This window comes from Scyliorhinus torazame, chromosome 3 (genome assembly GCF_047496885.1).
Source record: "Scyliorhinus torazame isolate Kashiwa2021f chromosome 3, sScyTor2.1, whole genome shotgun sequence".
Lineage (NCBI taxonomy): Eukaryota > Metazoa > Chordata > Chondrichthyes > Carcharhiniformes > Scyliorhinidae > Scyliorhinus > Scyliorhinus torazame.
This window is the reverse complement of record NC_092709.1, coordinates 202,505,605-202,527,458: the sequence shown is the minus strand read 5'-3', so window position 1 is coordinate 202,527,458 and position 21,854 is coordinate 202,505,605. Positions and strand designations below refer to the sequence as shown.

The 21,854-nt window shown below is 44.6% G+C and overlaps 1 protein-coding gene across 2 annotated transcripts in view; it reads left to right on the top strand.

Annotated features, from left to right (window-relative positions):
• Window positions 1-21,854, top strand: part of usp46 (ubiquitin specific peptidase 46) — a 112,171-nt gene that overhangs the window by 10,091 nt on the left and 80,226 nt on the right. Inside the window, exon 2 of one of the 2 annotated variants that reach the window (XM_072496757.1) lies at window positions 15,476-15,529. The exons of the other annotated variant lie outside the window; for it this stretch is intronic. Within the exon in view, the coding sequence (XP_072352858.1) occupies window positions 15,476-15,529 (54 nt within the window). The remainder of the gene's footprint in view (window positions 1-15,475; window positions 15,530-21,854) is intronic. 2 annotated transcript variants of the gene reach the window in all.

The following is a 21,854-nucleotide window of genomic DNA, read 5'->3' as shown; positions in this document are numbered from 1 at the left end:
CTCAAATGAGTAGCCACTAAGCTGTGCCGCGTGAAGACTGTGTGGCGTGACTGGTAACGATTGTGGAACATTATCCTAACGTGAATCTCTGGAGGGTGTTACGCCCAGCCCCAGGTGCGGTTCCCCAAACGTTATTGATCCAGGCGAGACCCCTCAACTTGCCGCCATCCAGCTGGGGTACCACTAAATTTTAAAGACCCGGGTGAGGAGAGAACACTGGCTCTGCTTATTCGACCCACCCTCTGGTGGTAGCAACAAGGTTTAATATAATTTGTATGTCTTTTCCAGACACAATAGTTTTGTTTAAAAGGAGCCAATTTAACGACGCTTGAGATAATATAGAAAATAGGAGTAGGCCATTTGACCCTTCAAACCTGCTCCACCATTCATTATGATTATGGCTGATCATCCAACTCCGTAACCTGTTCCCGCTTTTCCTCCGTATCCTTTGATCCTTTTAGCCCCAAGAGCTATCTCTTAACACCTTCTTGAAAACATATAATTTTTTAGCCTCAACTGCTTTCTGCGGTAGAGAAAGCTCACCACTCTCTGGGTGAAGAAATGAATACCTGATTTCAGTCCTAAATGGTTCCCCCGGATATAGACAGTGATCCTTGTGTTATGGGTCAGGGTTTAGAGAATCCCAAAGTGTATCATGGAGTTCACCTGACCCACAACTTATACTCGATTGTGGTATGGGGAGCACACGGCCCACTCTCCAAGTATGGTACAGCAGAAATGGAAAAGTATTTTTAAAAACAAAACAATGTTTATTCTATGAACTCAAGTTAACCTTTTTAAAACAAACCGTGAATACCTTCAAATACACCCCCCAAAGAATACAACACTAAGTAATCTGTATGCTGTTTTTTTAGCATCCAAAAGACTGAACAAACCTCTAAACAGAAGCACATCAGGGTTTATATTCAATACTGAAATCATTTATAATTCTGAATTCACCAAATGATTAAGAGATAGTCCTTCATGGCAGAGAGCTCAACAATACAGCAAGAGCTCAACAATACAGCTGCTTTGGCTGACTTCAGCTGCAACACACCAGAAAACCCAGACCAAAAAGACAGACACACCCAAGCTTTTCTCAAAGTGAAACTAAAAAGCAGAAGTAGAGCTCAGCTCCACCCATACTCTGACATCACTCCAGTAACATGAGCAGCTCCATTTCTTAAAGGTACATTTCTTAAACACCCATTTCTTAAAGGTACTCTCACATGGCACCTTCCCCCAAGAAAAAAAACCCCATCAACTTCAAGATGGTTTCATTTTTCACCTTTTCACTATCCTTTAAGAAATGCACACAGTAAATAAACTTGTTCGTTTCAAAAAAACAACACACGCAAACAGGTATAATAATATCGTCCATTTTTTTTTCTCGTTCTTCCTCCTCCAATTGAAATCTATCGCGATTGACAGTCTCTTTGAATAAGAAGTCTCTGCACAATCCATCCATTTCTCTACGCCTCGGCATTTCTCTTTAAAGTCAGATACTTTAGTTCAATCTGATCCCAGAGTCCCTTGCAACTCTCCAACACGTGCATTGGTTATCACAGCTTTCAGGCAGTCAAATACCTGTTGAAACTCCGCTGTCCATTGAAATTTTCGATGTTTCTTCAGCACGTCCATCAGTGGAGCAATCATGCTACAAAACTTTTGTACAAATGTTCAATTAAATCCATTTGTGCCAAGAAATCGCATTATTTCCCTTCATCTTGAGGGTATCGAAAACTCCTCAAGGATAGTGACTTGGGCTTTTCCAAATTCACTTTTGGCTAGGTTTATCACCAAACCCGCCTCCTGAAGTCGATCGAATAACTCCATCAGATGTTTTAAATGGTCTTTCCATATCTGGCTGAAAACTACCAGATCGTCTATGTATACCACACAATTGGGTAATCCTGAAACAACTTTGTTAGTTAACTGTTGAAGTGTGGCTGGGGTGTTTTTCATGCCAAATGGCATAACTTTGAATTGGTATATACCATCTGGACTCACAAAAGCTGAAATCTCCTTCGCCCTTTCGGATAAAGGTACCTTTAAGTAAATCCAGTTTGTAAATATAAACTGATTGTCCCACTTTCTCAATGCAATCCTCCAAACGTAGGATAGGATAAGAGTCCGTTCTTGTAACTGCATTAACCTTTCTATAGTCCACACACAACCGTTGGGTACCGTCTGGCTTAGGAACCATCACTATGGGTGAGCTCCATTGGCTGCAACCCACTTCAATTATGCCATTATTAGGCATACTCTCAATCTCTTTGTTAACCTGTGCCAATTTTAAAGGGTTAAGTCTATATGGATGTTGTTTGATTGGAACAGCATTTCCCACATCTACATCATGTATAGCCATTTTAGTACTTCCCAATTTATCTCTACAAACTTGCCCACGTGATACCAATAACTCTTTCAGGTCAGCCCGTTTTTCCTCTAGAAGGTAACTCAACAATTTATCCCAATCTTTAAGAACATCCTCGTTTTCCAATTTAATTTGAGGTATGTCAAATTCACAGTCATCTGGATTTGGTTCGTCACTGAGTTAGAATCATTAAAACCTCCTTTTTCTCTCCTTCCCTTTCAAAGTACCGTTTAAGCATATTCACATGACACACTCTGTGATTCTTCCTTCTATCTGGTGTTTTTATCACACAATTCACCTCACTTAATTTCCTTTCAATCTGATAAGGTCCACAAGACCTTGCTTTTAAAGGTTCACCTACCACTGGTAACAACACTAAAACTTTATCCCCACTGGCAAAAACTACGAACTTTGGATTTCTGGTCTGCTACCCGTTTCATCACATTTTGTGCAACTTTTAAATGTTGTCTAGCCAATTCACCTGCTCTATTTAATCGTTCCCTAAAATTTGACACGTAATCCAATAATGTAATTTCCGATTTCTCAATCACCAATTTTTCCTTAATCAATTTAAGTGGTCCTCTTACCTCATGACCAAAAATTAGTTCAAAAGGACTAAATTTGGTTGACTCATTAGGTGCATCCCTAATTGCAAACAGTACGAATGGAATTCCTTTATCCCATTTCTCTGGATAATCTTGACTATAAGCCCTCAAAATTGTCTTTAATGTCTGATGCCACCTTTCTAACGCTCCCTGCGATTCTGGATGGTACGCAGTTGATTTAACTTGTTTTTTTCCCAAGCTATCCATAACTTCTTTGAATAACTTTGAGGTAAAATTTGATCCTTGATCCGATTGTATTTCCGTGGGTAGTCCATTTGAAAATGAAATGAAAATGAAAATCGCTTATTGTCACAAGTAGGCTTCAAATGAAGTTACTGTGAAAAGCCCCTAGTCGCCACATTCTGGCGCCTGTTCAGGGAGGCTGTTATGGGAATTGAACCGTGCTGCTGGTCTGCCTTGGTCTGCTTTCAAAGCCAGCGATTTAGCCCTGTGCTAAACATTTCTAGTAAAGAATTTAAGTAACTCCTCCACAATCTTTTTAGCTGTAATATTACGTACTGGAGTGGCCTCTGGAAACTGAGTAGACACATCCATTATAGTCAAAAGATATTGATTCCCACTTTTTGTTTTAGGAAGCGGTCCTACGCAATCAATTAGGACCCTTGTAAAAGGTTCCTCAAATACTGGAATGGGTATTAAGGGCGCTGGTTGTATCACTGCTTGAGGTTTCCCTATCACTTCACATGTGTGAAATGATTGTCAAAATTTAACTACATCTTTATGTAGTCCAGACCAATAAAAATGTTTCTGGATTTTAGCTCGAGTTTTCCTTATCTCCAAATGACCTCTCACTGGTATCTCATGTGCAACTCGCAACATCTCCTTTCTATACCGTACCGGCAATACTACTTGATGAACTTCTGCCCACTTTTCATCCACCTGCATATGTAAAGGTCTTCATTTTCTCATCAAGTCATCACTTTTATGGTAATAACACTGTGGTATACACTCTAATTTCTCTACCGTATATGGTTTCTGATACATCCATTTTATTTTTATATCTTTCTGTCGTACCTTCGTCAATTTTCCTGAACTAAAAATATCCGCCTCATCCTCCACCTGTTCTTTTTCAAACATATGATCAAAAATCGTTTCTGATAATTGCACTTCAACTTCATCTTCACTCTTTGATTTCTCCTCTTGTCTTAACCTGTGACTTTACGACCTTGTTACAACACAATCCGGAAAAATCCCTGGATATTCGTCCTTCAACACTTCAGTTGTCTGATTTTCCACTGGCTTATCAACCACAGTAGGCATCACTGCTACCTGCGATCCAGCTATATCATTACCCAAGATAAACTGTATTCCTGGACAAGATAGTTTCTCCATTACTCATGTACCACTTCACTCTTCACTGGACTTTCCAACATTACCTTATATAATGGAACGCTACTTCTCTCACCCTGAATTCCACATATTACCACCTTTTCTGTCAACATTCTTCCCAACCTACATAACTCCTGATCTCTGACCATTAAAGATTGACGAGCTCCCGTATCTCTCAAAATTGTGACTTCTTAGCTGAATGGGGCTAGTCAACGGAAGCCGAGGTGGGGTGTGTGCATATACTTAGATTAGAGCAGCGGTTTGGTTATAGGATGGTGTTGCTAGAGGGGGGAGGGAGGGGGAGTCGTTCTGCTGACTGGGATGGAAACTGGGCATGGCAACAGTGAGGTGGTCGTGGATGGAGCCGGTCAGGAGGCGGGCCAGATGAAGCGCAACACGTGGCTGGGGGGCTGGTCAAAGAAAGGGGATGGCTGATTGGCAAAGGGTGGGGGTGAAGTGCCCCCCAACCAGGCTGATCACCTGGAATGTTAGAGGGTTAAACGCCCAGTGAAGAGGGCGCGTGTGTTTGCGCATCTGTGGGTTCTGAAGGCGGACATAGTCATGCTGCAGGAGACGCACCTGAAAGTGTCCGACCAGGTTAGGTTAAGGAAGGGCTGGGTCAGTCAGGTCTTTCATTCTGGGCTTGATTTTAAGACGAGAGGGGCTTCAATCCTTATTAATGAAAGGGTGCAATTTGAGGTGGAGGGCACAGTCGTGGATGGGGGTGGCAGGTTCTTTATGGTTAGGGGTAAGCTCGAAGGGGTGAGAGTGGTCCTGGTTAGTGTGTATGCCCCTAATTGGGACAATGTGGATTTTATTAGGAGGATGCTGGGGAAGATCCCCGACTTGGGGCTCGTGTAAGCTGATCATGGGCGGGGACTTTAATACAGTCCTGGACCCGAGCCTGGACCGGTCATGTTCAAGAACGGGCAGGTTGCCAGCGATGGCAAAGGAACTGAGAGGGTTCATGGAGCAAACAGGGGGAGCAAATCCGTGGAGATTTAGCCGGCCAACGGCGAGGGAGTTCTCGTACTACTCCCACGTCCGCAAGATGTATTCCCGAATTGACGACTTTGTTGTGAGTAGGGACCTGCTGGCCGAAATGGTGGGGGCAGAATATTCGGCAGTTGCCATATTGACCATGCTCCGCACTGGGTAGATCTGCAGTTTTGTAAGGACAGCTTCCAGTGCCCGCCATGGAGGCTGGAAGCTGGATTTCTCGCGGATGAGGCAGTGTTTGAGAGGCTGAGGAAATGCATGCAGAATTACCTGCAGGTGAAGGATACTGGAGAAGTCTCGGCAGCGGTGCTCTGGGAGGCACTGAAGGCAGTGGTGAGAGGGGAGCTGATTTCAATCCGGACGGACAGGGTCAGGACAGACAGGGCAGAGACAGACCGACTGATTAAGGAAATTCTACGGAAGGACAGGAGTTACGCGGAATCCCCGAGGCCAGAGTTACTCAGGAAACGACAGAGGCTGCAGGCCGAATTTGGGGTGCTGACTACAGGCAAGGCTGTAGAGCAGCTTAGAAAGGTAAAAGGTGCGATTTAAGAGCATGGGGAGAAGGCCAGTAGAATGCTTGCGCAACAGCTAAGGAAGAGGGAAGCGGCTAGGGAGATAGGGAGGATAGCGAAAGGGGAGGGTAATCTAGTGGGTGACCCGGCAGGGCTGAACAAGGTCTTTAGGGACTTTTATAGGAAGCTGTACACTTCGGAACCCCCTGGGGGACCAGAGAGAATGAGGCAATTTGTGGACGGACTGACCTTCCCGAGAGTGGGGAGGGGGTTGGTGGACGGACTGGGGGCCCTGGTCAGGATCGAAGAGGTGTTGGGGATCTGAAGGTCATGCAGTCGGATAAAGGCCCGGGGCCGGACGGGTATCTGGTGGAGTTTTATAAGAAATTTGCCGGGATAGTGGGACCGGTGCTGGTCAGGGCCTTTAACGAGGCAAGAGAGAGAGGGAGTTTACCCCAGACAATGTCGCAGGCCACCATCTCGCTCATTCTGAAACGGGGAAGGACCCGGAGGCTTGTGGATCATACAGGCCGATCTCTTTGATCAACGCAGACGCCAAGTTACTGGCCAAGATCTTGGCGACAAGAATTGAGGACTGTGTACCAGATGTAATTATGGAGGACCAAACCGGGTTTGTAAAGGGGAGGCAGCTGATGGCCAACCTAAGAAGGCTGCTCAATGTGATTATAATGCCCCCGGAGAGTAGGGAGGTAGAGATAGTGGTAGCAATGGAAGCTGAAAAGGCTTTTGACCGGGTCGAGTGGGATTATCTGTGGGAGGTACTCGGACGGTTCGGGTTTGGGGCGGGGTTCATCGTCTGGGTTAGGCTATTGTATCAGGCCCCGGAGGCGAGTGTTCGGACGAACAGGACGACATCGGACTACTTTAGACTGCACCGTGGGGCAAGACAGAGCTGCCCTCTCTCCCCACTGCTGTTTGCGCTGGCCATAGAGCCGCTGGCAATTGCACTGAGAGCTTCTAGGGGCTGGAAAGGGCTGGTCCGGGGGGGGAGTGGAACATAGAGTCTCGTTATACGCAGATGATCTGCTGTTATATGTATCGGACCCAATGGTGGGGATGGACGGTATTATGGCAACCCTGAGGGAATTTGGCCGGTTCTCCGGATACAAACTGAACATGGCTAAGAGCGAGTTGCTTGCAATTCAGGCGAGGGGGCAGGAGAGTAGGCTGAAGGAGTTGCCGTTCAGGCTAGTGGGGGAGAGTTTCCGATATTTGGGGATTCAGGTGGCACGGGACGGGGGCAAGTTGCATAAACTCAACCTGTCCTGACTGGTGGAACGAGTGAGGGAGGAGGTACGGAGGTGGGATGCGCTCCCGCTGTCATTGGCGGGGAGGGTGCAGACTGTTAAGATAACGATTCTCCCCTGGTTCTTGTTTGTTTTTCTGTGTCTCCCCATCTTTATCCCGCGGTCCTTCTTGAAGAGGCTGGATAAAATTATTCTGGGATTTGTATGAGCGGGGAAGTCCCCGCGGGTGGTGATGCTTGAAAGGAACAGAGGAGAAGGGGGACTGGCGTTGCCGAACCTCAGCAACTATTACTGGGTGGCCAACACAGCGATGATAAGGAAATGGATGGTGGGTGTGGGGTCGGTTTGGGAGCGGATGGAGGCTGCTTTGTGCAGGGGCACTAGCTTAGCAGCCCTGGTCACTGCGCCTCTACCGTTCCCGCCGGCGCGGGTCTCCACCAGCCCGATAGTGATGGCGGCTCTTTGGATCTGGGGCCAGTGGAGGAGGCATGTCGGGGAGGTAAGAGCATCGGTGTAGACCGCAATCTAAGGCAACCACCCATTTGCCCCGGGGAACATGGACGGGGGGGGATATCTACTGTGGAGGAGGGCGGGGATTGTGAGGATGGGGGATCTGTTCCTGGAAGGGAGCTTTCCGAGCATGAGGGTGCTGTAGGAGAAGTTTGGGCTGTCGAGGGGAAACAAATTTAGATACTTGCAGGTGCGGGATTTTGTACGCAGGCTGGTGCCGTCCTTCCCACCTCTCCCGCTGAAGGGGAGGCAGGACAGGGTAGTTTCTAGGGGAGAGGTGGGAGAGGGGAGAGTCGCAGACGTCTACAAGGAACTAATGGGAGCTGAGGATACGCAGACTGTGGACCTGAAGCTTAAGTGGGAAGAGGAGCTCGGGGGGTGGGAGATGGAGGACGGTATCTGGGCAGAAGCCCTGAGCAGAATAAACGTGACCGCAGCATTCGCCAGGCTCAGCCTGATCCAGTTTAAGGTCGTGCGGGGTCCACATGACAGTGGCCCGGATGAGCAAATTCTTCGGACTGGAGGACAAATGTGCTAGATGCGCCGGAGGGCCGGCTAACCATATACACATGTTCTGGTCGTGCCCTAAACCCGGGGTGGGGTGTGGGGTGGGGGGGTATTGGCAGGGATTCGCAGATGTCATGTCCCGGGTATTGAATACTGGGGTGGTAGTGAGCCCTGAGGTGGCAATCTTTGGGGTTTCGGAGGACCTGGGAGTCCAGGAAGAGAGAGAGGTTGACGTTCTGGCCTTTGTTTCTCTGGTAGCCCGAGGACGAATACTGTTAGCATGGAGGGACTCAAAGCCCCCGAGAGCTGAGGTATGGCTATCGGACATGGCGAGCTTTCTTGGCCGAAAGAAAGTCAAGTTCGCCTTGCGAGGTTCGCTATTGGGGTTCGCCCGAAGGTGGCAGCCATTTATTGACTTCTTCGCAGAGGAGTAAGCGTCAGCAGGAGGGGGGGTGGGGTGGGGTGGGTGGGGTGGCGCTAGAGGAGAGGAGAGGATATTGAGGCAGGTCCTTGCGTGAACAGAGCCGTGGTTTATGGTTTGCACTATGTTTAATTTGTGTCTGACCATTTTTATACTGTACAATGTCACTTTTTCTATATGCCTAAAATACCTCAATAAAATTGTTTGTTTTTAAAATTTTTAAAAAAAATTGTGACTTCTTTACCTGCTCCTCCTGATACACATGAGTAAACTTTACCCACAAGTAAATTCTTTAAAGACATCTGGCACCTTCTTATCAATCACCTCTTGAACAGGCTGTACAATCTTTTGCACCTCCTTCGCTTCACTTGGGCTTTCCTTTACCACTCTAACAAACCCCACTGACTGATCCTGTTTTACCACATCAGCCTTCCCAGTGCTTTTCTTCAACCACCAGCACTGTGACTTTACATGGCCTTATTACAGTGAAGACATTTGAAACTTTTCATTTATTTTCCACCCTCCTGGGTTTATTTTTTAATCTGAGGTACAATCTCCTTATTATCTCCCATCAGATCACCTTTACCTTTACCACTTGAGTATTTCTCATATCCCCAGTTTCTATCCCTCACAGGCTGAAACTGATGTCGGAAACCAAGCTTTGATTTTTGAACTAATTCATAATCATCTGCCATTTCTGCTGCTAATCTCGCAGTTTTAACCCTCCGTTCTTCCACATGAGTTCTCACTACATCAGGAATTGAATTTTTAAACTTCTCCAAAAGTATAATTTCTCTTGAGAGCTTCATACGTTTGATCTATTTACAAAGCTCTTATCCACCTATCAAAATTACTGTGTTTGATCCTTTCAGACTCCATGTATGTTTGACCAAATTCTTTCCTTAAATTTCTAAACCTTTGTCTGTAGGCTTCAGGCTCTAGTTCATATGCACCTAAGTTGGATTTTTTCACCTCCTCATACGTCCCAGATACCTCCTCATACCTCCAGATACCTGCAAACACTTCAATAGCTCTACCTACCAGCTTTGTTTGAATCAATAATACCCACATGTCCTGTGGACATTTCATTTGTTTAGCTACCTTCTCAAATTAATTGAAAAAGGCTTCCACTTCCTTCTCGTCAAACCTTGGCAATGCTTGGACATATTTAAATAGATCCCCACCAACCCTTCGACTTTGACGCTCTTTCTCACTATCCTCATCACTATCATCCAACTGTATGTTTCCCTTTACGTCTGACAATTTTAACTGACTATCATGTTTCATAGCCATTTTCTGATGTTCAAACTCTTTCTCTTTCTCTTTTTTTCCCTGATCTGTATCTCCCTTTCTCTTTATTTTTGTTCTGCTAGGGCTATTCTTTTCTCCTTTCTTCTCTCTCTTCTTTTTCCTCTCTCTCTCTTTCATATTCAAGCTGCTTTAATTCTTTCTCATGGTCCATTTGTTTAATTTGCAACTGAATTTTTGCCATTTCCAATGAGTCAATCTGTATCTCAGGCAACTTTAAATGCTTAGCCATCGCAATAATTACCTAATCTTTTCGCATTTTGTCAGGTAATGTTAACTGCAATGTTTTTGCCAAATCTAACAGTCTGGTTTTAGTCTCTGTCCGTAAGGTACTGCGTGTGACCGTCTCCACCCCCAAAATCTTCAGAGCCTCTGAAAGAGCCATTGTCCACAACACACTCCCCACTTAAACTAAAATACCACACCTGAAAAGCAACCACAATATGCTCACCCCTCACTGTCTTTAAGTTCACTAAGTCAATCCCATAGATAGACTTTTATCCCAGACGAGCCCCCAATTGTTATGGGTCAGGGTTTAGAGAATCCCAAAGTGTATCATGGAATTCACCTGACCCACAACTTTTACTCGATTGTGGTATGGGGAGCACACTGCTCACTCTACAGGTATGGTACAGCAGAAATGGAAAAGTATTTTAAAAAACAAAACAATGTTTATTCTATGAACTCAAGTTAACCTTTTTAAAACAAACAGTGAATACCTTAGCAACCATTAATTCAAATACACCCCCCAAAGAATACAACACTAAGTAATCTGTATGCTGTTCTTTTAACGTCCAAAAGACTTAACAAACCTCTAAACAGAAGCACATCAGGGTTTACATTCAATACTGAAATCATTTATAATTCTGAATTCACCAAATGATTAAGAGATAGTCCTTCATGGCAGAGAGCTCAACAGTACAGCTGCTTTGGCTGACTTCAGCTGCAACACATCGGAAAACTCAGACCAAAAAGACAGACCCACCCAAACTTTTTCTCAAAGTGAAACTAAAAAGCAGAAGTAGAGTTCAGCTCCACCCACACTCTGACATCACTCCAGTAACATGAGCAGCTCCATTTCTTAAAGGTACATTTCTTAAACACCTATTTCTTGAAGGTACTCTCACATGATACTTGTTTCTGGGCTCTTCCTGCCATTGGGAACATCTTTCCTGTCTAGTCCTTAGAATTTTACAGGTTTGAATGAGACCCCCCCCCCCCCCCCCCGCTCTCCCACTCTTCTTTCTGAACTCCAGTGAATATAATCCTAAAACAGTAAATTTATTAACTACTAAAAAGATGAGGAGAAATGGTAAAACACTTGTGTCTACATTCGTATGGATTAGAAGTAAAAATTTGAGCCAAATAATAAATAAATATAAATAAAAAGTTATACGGAACAATCCTGTGCAGAGCAGATGAAGTGTTACATCTGTTACAAATAGATTCCGGCTCTGACAAATGGCCATCTGGACTCAACGTTAGCTCTTTTCTCTCCCTCCAGATGCTGCTAAACCTGTTGAGATTTTCCAGCATTTCCTCTCTGGTTTCAGATTCCAGCATCCTCAGTAATTTGCTTTCATCTAGATTCCAGAATAGTTGACTACTGCAGGCGACTAGCTGATTCTGAGATTTGGCTGATCTGTGCTTTGGTGGAGCGATTTCAGTTTTTCCCCCCCAGCTGTGATCCCTTTTTGCTGACTGCTTGACTTCCACAATCACACACAGGGTATTTCGATCTTCCTGCAAAAGGTGGTTATTTCCTTCGTTCAGAAGCCATGCTTCTGATTCTGTATCACGCCTTCAGTGTGGAAACCTTCCAGCTGCTTTTCCTCGCAGCACACACAGCAGACCGACAGACACAGGCGGGCCCTGGGCAGCTCTCTGTTCACTTTTAACCTCGTTCTTTGTGTATTCCAAGATGAAACCGGGCGACACCAGTCTGTCTCTGCAATCACACCCACTTCTATTAGATGCTGTAGTCATTATGTTCCTTTGTCTTTATTGGAGATAGTAATCAGTCTTTGGATGCTTTTAGAGAAGTATCTTGTCTGAAAACCAGCGGGGGTTGGGGGGGTGGGGAGCTGGATTTCAATGCACCTTAGAGAAACACTCTGCAATCATTCCTGTCAGTGACTAAGCTGATAAATCCCCAGCACTACAGGAGGTGGCCGTGGAAATAGGGATGCATTTGTTGTCATTTTCCAAAATTTCTGCAGCTCCTTGGCAGATTGGAGTGTGGGAAATGTCACTCCGTTATTTAAAAAAGAAGGGATGGAGAAAACATGAAATTATAGACCAGTTAGCCTAACATCAATAGGAGAGAAAATTCTAGAGTGTTATAATGGATGCGATAACAGGACACTTAGAAAATATTAACAGGATTAGACAAAGTCAACATGGATTTATGAAAGGGAAATCAATTTTGACAAACCTTATGGGGTTTTTGAGAACATTCTAGTCGGATAGATAAGGGTGTATCCCAGACTGATTCCTGGGATGGCAAGACTGACGTATGAGGAGAGATTAAGTCAGTTACGATTATATTTATTGGAGTTCACAAAAATGAGGCTGGATCGCATAAAAACCTATAAAGTTCCAACAGGACTAGACAATAGAGTAGATGCAAAAGGGTGTTCCCAATGGTGTGGGGTGTCCAGAACCAGGGGTCACAGTCTGAGGACACAGCGTCAACCATTTAGGACAGGGATGAAGAGTGAGCCTGTGGAATACGTTAGTTCAGAAAAATCAGTTGGGGCCAAAACATTGTATGTTTTCAAGAAGCAGTTCAATAGAGCACTTGGGGCGAAGGGAATCAAAGGATATGAGCGGGGGGGAAGGTGGGATTAGGCTATTGAGTTGGATGATCAGCCACTCATGATGATAATGAATGGTGGAGAGGCTCGAAGGGCTGAATGGCCTCCTCCTATTTTCTATGTTTTAGATAGAAAAAAACTATTCCCATGAGTGGATCAGTGGGCTGGAGGGGGAGTCGGGTCACCACAATGTTTGTGGAGGAGGGTTGGCCTGACCTTTTGCATGGGGGGGGGATGGTGAGGGGGTGGCTTGACCTTTTTGCATTGGGGGGGTGGAGTGGATGAGGTGGCCTGACGTTTGCATGGGGGAGGGGGTTGATGGCCTTTCTGGTGTACATGCTGGGGGTCCCCCTGTCTGCCGGGGGATCTGATCCCCATGGGGGAGAGGGAGGAGGTGGACTTTATTATGACTTATTGGGGCACCCTCTAAAAATGGTGCGGTGATCTCAGAATCCCGGCTTATGTGGTGTATTTATGGCCTGCCTGCCCCAGCTGGCTGTGTGATCCTCACCAGCACTTTCAGAATGATGTTCAATCAGGTGAGAAAAGGCACCTGGGAAGCCAGCAAGTTTCATACAGCTTTTCTCGCCTAATCCAACGCTGTGCAATTTTAGGAAAATTCTGTCTGACGACTCTTTCAAAAAGACAGCGGCGTGATGGGCTACGAGACCACCTGTTAAACGTTTATACAATTCCGTAATTCGTAGTAAATGTTAATGAAAAGTTATTGCTGTGGTGATAGAGAGTTATAAAATATGGGCTTCGCATTTGGCAAACCACTCTGCCGAAAGACTCCTTGATTTGATTATCGAATGTTCCAACATAATTCAATTGCATGGTGAGGGTAAAGAGGAGACAAATGGAGCATCTGGTGAAGAGAAAGGGAGAAATGCTGTTTGCATTTTGTTGTAGCAATTGCATATCTGTTGAAGTGTTACTACTGTTGTAAACGACCCAGTGAAAAGGTGCTTGAAACTATGGCGAACTCTTGATACGTACATAGGGTGGGAGAAGAAAATTAAGTGTACAATTTAAGGTTTTACCTGAAGACCAATTTTGGTAGAGCCCTTGTTCATTACTCTGGACCAGAAGGAAGATGGTGGTAAGCCAGATAACTATAGGCTAACCAAGTCTGCACCCTAATTGTCCATCTTTGTCCTTCTCTCTGTAATCCAAATTCTTTGAAGCATTTGTTCATTATTACAAATATTATTTACCTTTTAAATCAACAAACTTTTATCAACTGTATAATTATGCTGTCTAGATTCGGGTATCCTAAAATTTAGTGTTGGCAATTGTAAAGGAGGCTGGAAATGACTTCAGGAGAATGTAGCCAGGATAGCTGATTGAATCAATTGAGAAATGCAAGATGATTCTTCATGGGAAGAAGAATATGAATGAAATGAAATAAAAATCGAGAGGAACTATGTGTAAATATATAAATTCCAAGGGGAGTAAAGAAACGTGGGGAGATAAAATAGATACATTTTTTAAATGGGATGGTCAAGTTCATAAGTACAGCACGTGTTTTCCAAAACCCCATGGGGATTACGGATTTTATAAAGAGGGCTGCAGGGTACAAGAACAGTAAAATTAAACTTGCACAAATCATTGCTTAGATTGAAGTTAGATTATATTGCCCGGTATTGGGTTCTCTCTGGTTAGGAAGGATATCCAGGCCAAAGGAGAGTGTACGCAAGAGTTGGGAGGTGATGACGCCGGGCACGAGTGGATTTAATTATGAAGAAAAATATTGTTTTTCTACAAGAACAGAGATAGTTAAGAAGAAATCTGATTGAGCTGTTGAAAATTATGGGGATCTGATGGGATGGTAAGTAGGGGAGAATGTTTCTAATTTAAGATCATTGAAAGAATGAATAGGGAAGGTAAGATTTTATTTTAATGTTGAAGTTAAGAAATGTGCGCCTAGGGCGGCATGTGGCGCAGTGGTTAGCACTGGGACTGCAGCGCTGAGGACTGAGGTTCGAATCCCAGCCCTGGGTCACTGTTTGTGTGGAGTTTGCACATTCTCCCCATGTCTGCGTAGGTTTCACCCCCACAACCCAAAGATGTGCAGGTTTGGTGGATTGGTCATGCTAAATTGCCCCTTAATTGGAAAAAAATAATTGGGTACTCTAAATTTATATTAAAAAATAAATAAATGTGCGCCTCCACCATCAGCTGTTATGGATGGAGAATCCATAATAGTTTAAGTGCAAAGCGGGTAAATATTTTAAAGTTAAAACATTTTGTGTATGGGGCAAAGACCAGGGATAATGGCCAGAAGCATAGCTCTGAGAGCTAGGGCAGCACAATTAACTAAAATTCTGTCAGGTTTAAAATAAAAATGACTTATGGAAATTTACAGGAGGTCAGTCAGTTAGCACCGGAACGAGAAAGATTAATGTTTTGGGTAGTCAAAACACTGATAGAAAAGTCACATCTGAGACGTTAATCTGTATTCTTTTCAGATGCTGATGGAACAGCTGTGTATTTACTACATTTAGTCCTTTTGAGATTTCCAGCATTCATGATTAAAGTTGAAATGAGTAACTTTTATGCAATATTTATCATTTTATGTGTATCATACGCAATTGAGATAAAATAATAATGCAACCTAATTGTGAAGGTTGTGGAAAATTCTGAGCAAATAAACACTAGTGATTCAAGCCTCAACACTTTAAACTATCTCCGTACCTATTAATCTCTATGCAGCTGTGTTTTTATATGTTGTACTTTTTTTTTGTTGTTGGGAGAGGGAGGGGGAAGAGAATTGAGATTCTCATTTTTCTCCCTTTGCAGGCCCTTCTCTACGGCGAACTGGGCCATGGTCTTCTCCACATCCGCTGTCAGGAGGTGAGATTGAAGCAGGGTGAGCCAAACCATGTTACTGTAGTCTTTTTTTACCTTTTGCAGGCTACTGTAAAATGTCCCCCCCTGTAAGAGGAAGCGTGGGGCACTCTGGGCCACAGCATTCTCCACCACAGTGGTTAATTGATAACTATATCAGATAATATACTGATAGGAGGGTCACTTCAAGCAGTGAACAGGCAGGCAGAGAAGATTGGTTCTTCCACTGGTGCTTTGCTGATCACTATTTTAGATAATTCTCGCAAATGCAATGAATTGTTTTTAGTGTATCTGCACATTGTTTGAGTTGAAAAACTTTTGTTTACAAATTATGATGGAGCTCTAATCTGAATAGGTAGTTCAAAAACAAAGTTTTAATGTTTGCGTTTTTTGGCTAGCATTAGAAGACAAACTTGATCATTTAATGGGCCATGTTTTGTTGTAGCAGGCAGTCTAAAGCATTTGCAATTGGACTTGGCCCAGCATCCTTTCAGCTCCACTTTCTTTCCCCCACCAAATTGCGGGAAGTGGTGTTATCTGATAATGATGCAGAGAAGGAAAGAGTACTTCTGGAACATGATTGACCGTGGCAACTGACATAGTGTCTCCTTGACCAGTGATTGAGAAATAAAAAGCAGAAGGACTGAGGAGGAGTCTGAATTGAAGGTGGTGAATTCCGTGTTGGATCAGGTACATCAAGATAAATAAAAGAGAGGGAAGAAATATTGGAATGATAGGGGCAGTACAAGACAAAGGAAAATATATTTTAAAATTTTACATTTTAAAATTGGGCGGCACGGTAGCACAGTGGTTAGCACTGTTGCTTCACAGCGCCAGGGTCCCAAGTTTGATTCCCGGCTCGGGCCACTGTCTGTGCGGAGTCTGCACCTTCTTCCTGTGTCTGCATGGTTTTCCTCCGGGTGCTCCGGTTTCCTCCCACAAGTCCCGAAAGACGTGCTTGTTAGGTAATTTGGATATTCTGAATTCTCCCCACCCCGTGTATCCGAACAGGTGCTGGAGTGTGGCGAAAAGGGTATTCTCACAGTAACTTCATTGCAGTGTTAATGTAAACCTACTTGTGACAATAAAGATTATTATTAAAACTCCAAGTTTGAAATCTGAAGGAACGAGGCTCAATTTTGTAAGTGTTAATTTTCCAAGTAAAATGGCAGTAATTAACACTGTGACATTGACTTCAGTACCTGTGGCTGACCTCTCGTCTCCACCGTGGAAATTCAGACACTTCATGACATCCCAATGCGCGTCCAAGGTGAGACCGACAGGAAATGCTGTTTTTGCGAAGTTAATGGCACAGCAGCACAACTTTGACAGCAACATTTGGATGTTCGCATTTACATTTGCTCCTCAAAATCTGCTGAAACATTTACACAAATGGTGCCATCAGCCTCACCATTATTTTGATGGCAAATTCTGCTCCATTGCTTTTATTAATTCTGAAGTGAGTGAAACTATACAGTAGAATTACACACCCTGACATTGTGATCTTTTAGCAGTTGATGTTATTTTTGGATGCAAAGCACTTGAAGTTTAATGAGCCTGCCCATTATAAAAATTTATGGAAAAGGTTGGTAGCCAAAAAAATATGATGCCCCTTCCAGCAAAGATTTCCAAAAGAGTGCCTTTTTAAAAAAAAAAATGAAACTGAGATTCAAAATGAATGAAGCCCTTTGAATCCATGGTTACTGAAAATGAAGGATAGAAATTCCAGCGCTGATACTAGCTTACAAATGCTTAAAGCTCAGTCCTAAGATGTTATTTTTTTCAAAATAAAATGGTAAAGGAATGATGCACAAAGAATTTGTCAGCATCCATTTCTAGTTTTGAGAGTTCATTGCTGGTTGTGTTGATTCCCAAATTTCTTTCTCCGTCAGTCTGGCCTCAATAAAAGTTGAGATGGATTTGCACGTAAAAAGAAGTTATTTATTTAGCTTGCAAGCTTGATTCATCTTACAGAAACATAAGAGACATCCAGTTTCCTACACTTCAGAAAGCGAATGAACAAAGAGACAAAGGGATCTCTGCAAATCAATTCAAATGGTATCAAGTTTCACATACTCGACGCCCGTAGGTCAGCCTATATCCCTCCTGACCTGTTTGATCTATTCTGATTGGCTCACTTCCAATCCCTTTCTCTGGCCCCTATCAATGCAGCATCACTCTCATAGACACACCTCTTCCTGCTTTTTCCATGCGGTCTCAATCCCTTTGTCTCTATCTGCCAGAATCAAAGTGGCTTATTTCTACATTACATTAACTAGTATCTCTAAAGTAACTATTTTATATCACATTCGTCATTCCCTCCTTTTATCATTCCATGATAACCGAACTACCCAATCCATAGCTACGGTTCCTCATCTAAAAAGATCCGTCGCTGCATTTCCAATTCCTGTCTTAGCCCCCCTTCATCTGCCTCACCCTCATGGATTTTAACAGTTAAATTTTTTTTCCGGTGATTGGGGCGGTGATCTGATCCAGTGCACCCCGCATTCTACCCATCGCACATTTAAGGATGGCCAGGCCCACAAATATGCAGCCGATAGCTACTACTAGATACATGGCCATATTTATCAACCAGTCCTTCCATCCTCCAAATCCCCAGTTACCCCAAGAGCCAGGATCCTGCATCCCGTCCAAGTGATCCCGTATGCGATCCATAAATTTAGTGATGTTAGCGGTCAAGTCCTGAACTCCCATGATACACTTGCCCTGCACTATGGCGCATACCCCACCCGCACGGGCCAGAAGATAGTCAAGAGCATACCGGTTCTGCATTGCAAACAACCGTAGCTGAGACAATTCCTTGGTTATTGCCCCGAGGGCTCCCAAGGTTTCATTTCCCAAGATGGTAAGGCCGCAAATAAAATAATTCCGATCACTGACTACTACCCGGGTTTTCCTCAGTTTGGCCTTTAATTAACTTAAGTGTATCTCCCGGTAACCTACGTTCTAGCTGTACTTCCCTTCTCATACGCCCCATCCTCTCTCTAGTCCCTTTCTCTTTCTCATAGCCTCTTCCTACACTCTTCTGACAGTCTGATTTTACCTTTATTGTACCACTCTTAACACATCCAAAATCAAATTTACATGTATTCCAAAAACAAGGCAATGTCCATATAATGTTCCCTTCCCATCGCCGGGACCGGTGCAACTGCTTCATGACTCCTGCATTCTCCTTAACTTTGATGACCTTCCATGAGTCGATACCATGTCCTCGTATATGGGGGCAGCGAAGAACATCACCTTTGCTTAGGTGATGTATCCTTGTAGATTGGTTGGGGCTACACAGATACATAATATTCCCCTTTTCCATGTCCATCGCCAATAACACGCCAAGCGAAGTGAGGCCAAATATCAGACCGACGATGCGTAGCCACTCCATCATGCTCCACACCTGTAAAATAGCACTGGAGAAGGGAGGCAGGTTAGTATCCGACCTTTTACAGTAGTGGAGATGGACTCAATTTACAGTGATGTAGGTGGACCCAAGCACTTCGCCCCTCCACTTTAACTGCTGTGGGGCTGGTAAGGAGAACTTGGAAGGGCCCGTCCCATTGCGGCTCCGACCCCTTCCTAGTCCAATTTTTGACCATGACATAACTACCGGGCTGGACTGAAAGTGAGCTAGGTACTGGGGGCAATGGCTGGTGAGCCGCGCGGACTTGGCCATGGAGTTCCTTGAGCACTTGCGTGAGGGCTAGAACATAGGTGGTCATTTCTTCAGTCATCTGATGAAACTGAACCAGTCTGGGAACCTGCAGGCTCCAGGGAGTTCTAAGAGGCCTGCCATAAAGAATCTCAGCGGGAGAGAGCCGGGCCGGTCCCGCAGGTGTAACCCGCAGCTGGAAGAGGGCAATGGGGAGCAACTTAAGCCATGTCAGTCCCGTGTCTGCTCTTAATTTAGCCAATTTAGTTTTGAGGGTCTGATTGTGTCTATCAACCAACCCGGCCGCCTGCGGTCTGTAAGCACAGTGTAACTGCTGGCGTATGCCCAACTGGGAGCAAAACTCCTTGTTAATTTGTCCAATAAAATGAGGCCCATTATCAGAACTTAACTGAGCTGGTATACCGTACCGGGGAATGATTTCCCTCATCAAGACTTTAACCACAGTAGCAGCTTTATTATCGATAGTCGGATACACCTCAACCCATCTGCTGAACACATCCACAATGACCAAAACATATTTGTAACATTGACACCTTTCCAACTCAATGTAATCCATTTGGAGCGTCTCAAAGGGACCACTGGGCAACGGGGTTTGCCCCTTCCCACAAGGGATACCTTTTCCGGTGTTATATTGCTGACAAATCCAACACCGATTACTGATACTTTGGGCCAACCCCTGCATTTTAGGGTGCCACCAAGTGTCCAGCAACAAATCACTAGTCCCTCGAGCCCCACAATGAGTTGCAAAGTGTACACATTCAATGACCCATAAAGCCAGCACATCAGACATACAAGTCTGATGTGCAGGCGTGGTCCATAAAGAGGAAACAGAATCATATGTACAACCTAACCGTTTCCACATTTGTTTATCACTCTCAGGAGCGTCCTCCTATAACCTTATGACGTCTTGGATGGTTGGCATTGACTTGTCAAAAGCAGACATATTTATAGTAGATCGTTTAGTCTGACTTAACATCTTAGGCACCATCACTTGCTGAATTTGCGCGGCTGTCCGCGCTGCACGATCTGCTCGTTCATTACCAACGTCAACTGGGGTTGTACCATTCGTGTGGGCAGCGCATTTAATAACGGAAATCTGCGCTGGCAGAAGGAGGGCCTGCAGTAGGTCATTAACTAAACCCCGGTTGGATATTTCTGTGCCTGCCGCGGTAAGGAATCCCCTATTCTTCCAGAGTTGTCCGAAGTCATGAACTACCCCGAAAGCATATCGGGAGTCAGTGTAGATATTTACCCGGCGATCTCCCCCAAGTATACATGCACGGGTGAGGGCAAAAAGTTCGGCTTGTTGTGCTGAGTAAGGGGTCTGGAAAGCTGCCGCTTCTAAAATCAGACCATCCTGATCTATGATTGCATAACCGGACAGTCTCCGGCCAGTGGGGCTTACTAATGCACTGCCATCAACATACATAATCACGTCAGGTTGTTCTAACGGAATATCACTCTGATCGTCCCTTATTGTTGTAGTTTCCTGAATCAAGGCTAAACAGTCGTGACCAGGCGCGTCTTCATGGACAGGGGGACCGCTAAGAAAACATGCTGGATTGATAGTGGTACAGTATTTAAATGTCAGACGTGGATTGTTCAAAAGGTATATCTCATACCTATTCTGACGAGCTGCGGTAAGATGCTGAGTCTGCAGTTGCCTCAGTAGTGCGATGACCGAGTGGGAGCTATACACCGTAATATCCTGTTGGAGGGTGAGAGAGCATGTAATGGCTATGCGATGGCATTGATTGAACGTAAATCCTGTACTAATCGGTACTGGTCTGGTTTGGCTGGTTTAGGCACATCAAGTATGGGGGTGTTACATTCTGATTGGCAAGGGACCAAAATACCCTGTTTCAACAGCTCTTGAATTAATTTATCTATTGATGGAGCAGCTTGAGATTTCAGGGGGTATTGTCGAATGGAAGGTAGCTTTACATGATCCTTAATCATCACCTTAATAGGTGTAACATTTGTCTTTCCCACTTGTGATGGGTATTCCGCCCAGACCTGTGGATTGACATATTCCAACACATCATGTCCCCTGTGATGCTGCAGTCGAGTGTTAATCGTTTCAGGGACCTCAAAATATTTTATGGTAGTGCCGTCCGGCATGACTTGAAGTGCGTAGTCTGTTGGATCTGAATGATCCACTGCCCTCCTGACCATTCGCCCCATATCCCTGGCATGGTACTGGTCATGGACCTGACGTGTAATATGAGGGCTTACCGAAGCTGACTGTGGCCATAAATGTGGTGATATTGTAACAAAATCGGCTGTACCTTCTTTTCCCGTGACTGTGGCTGTAACCTTGACTGGCCATTCGGTCTCAAGTAATGGCCGGTATTTGTCCTCCAACTCCCTGTTTCGTCCAGTTCTGTCATAGGCCAGGGTAACGTGATGCAGTGACTGTTCAACGTCTAACGTCCACCACTGGGGGGTGATAGAAATATAGCACTGTTGTCTCATCCTCCTCTTCGCTGATCCACCCACCCAAAGTCACTATATTGGGGCTCCTGCTGGTAAACTACCATTTCTGCCGCTTGTTGGGGTCGCAGATCATCCTTTTTCATTACATACTCAGTCTTAACCTTTGTAACTGAGCCTCCTTCTTGGCCTACACCCTCCTTCCAGTAAAAT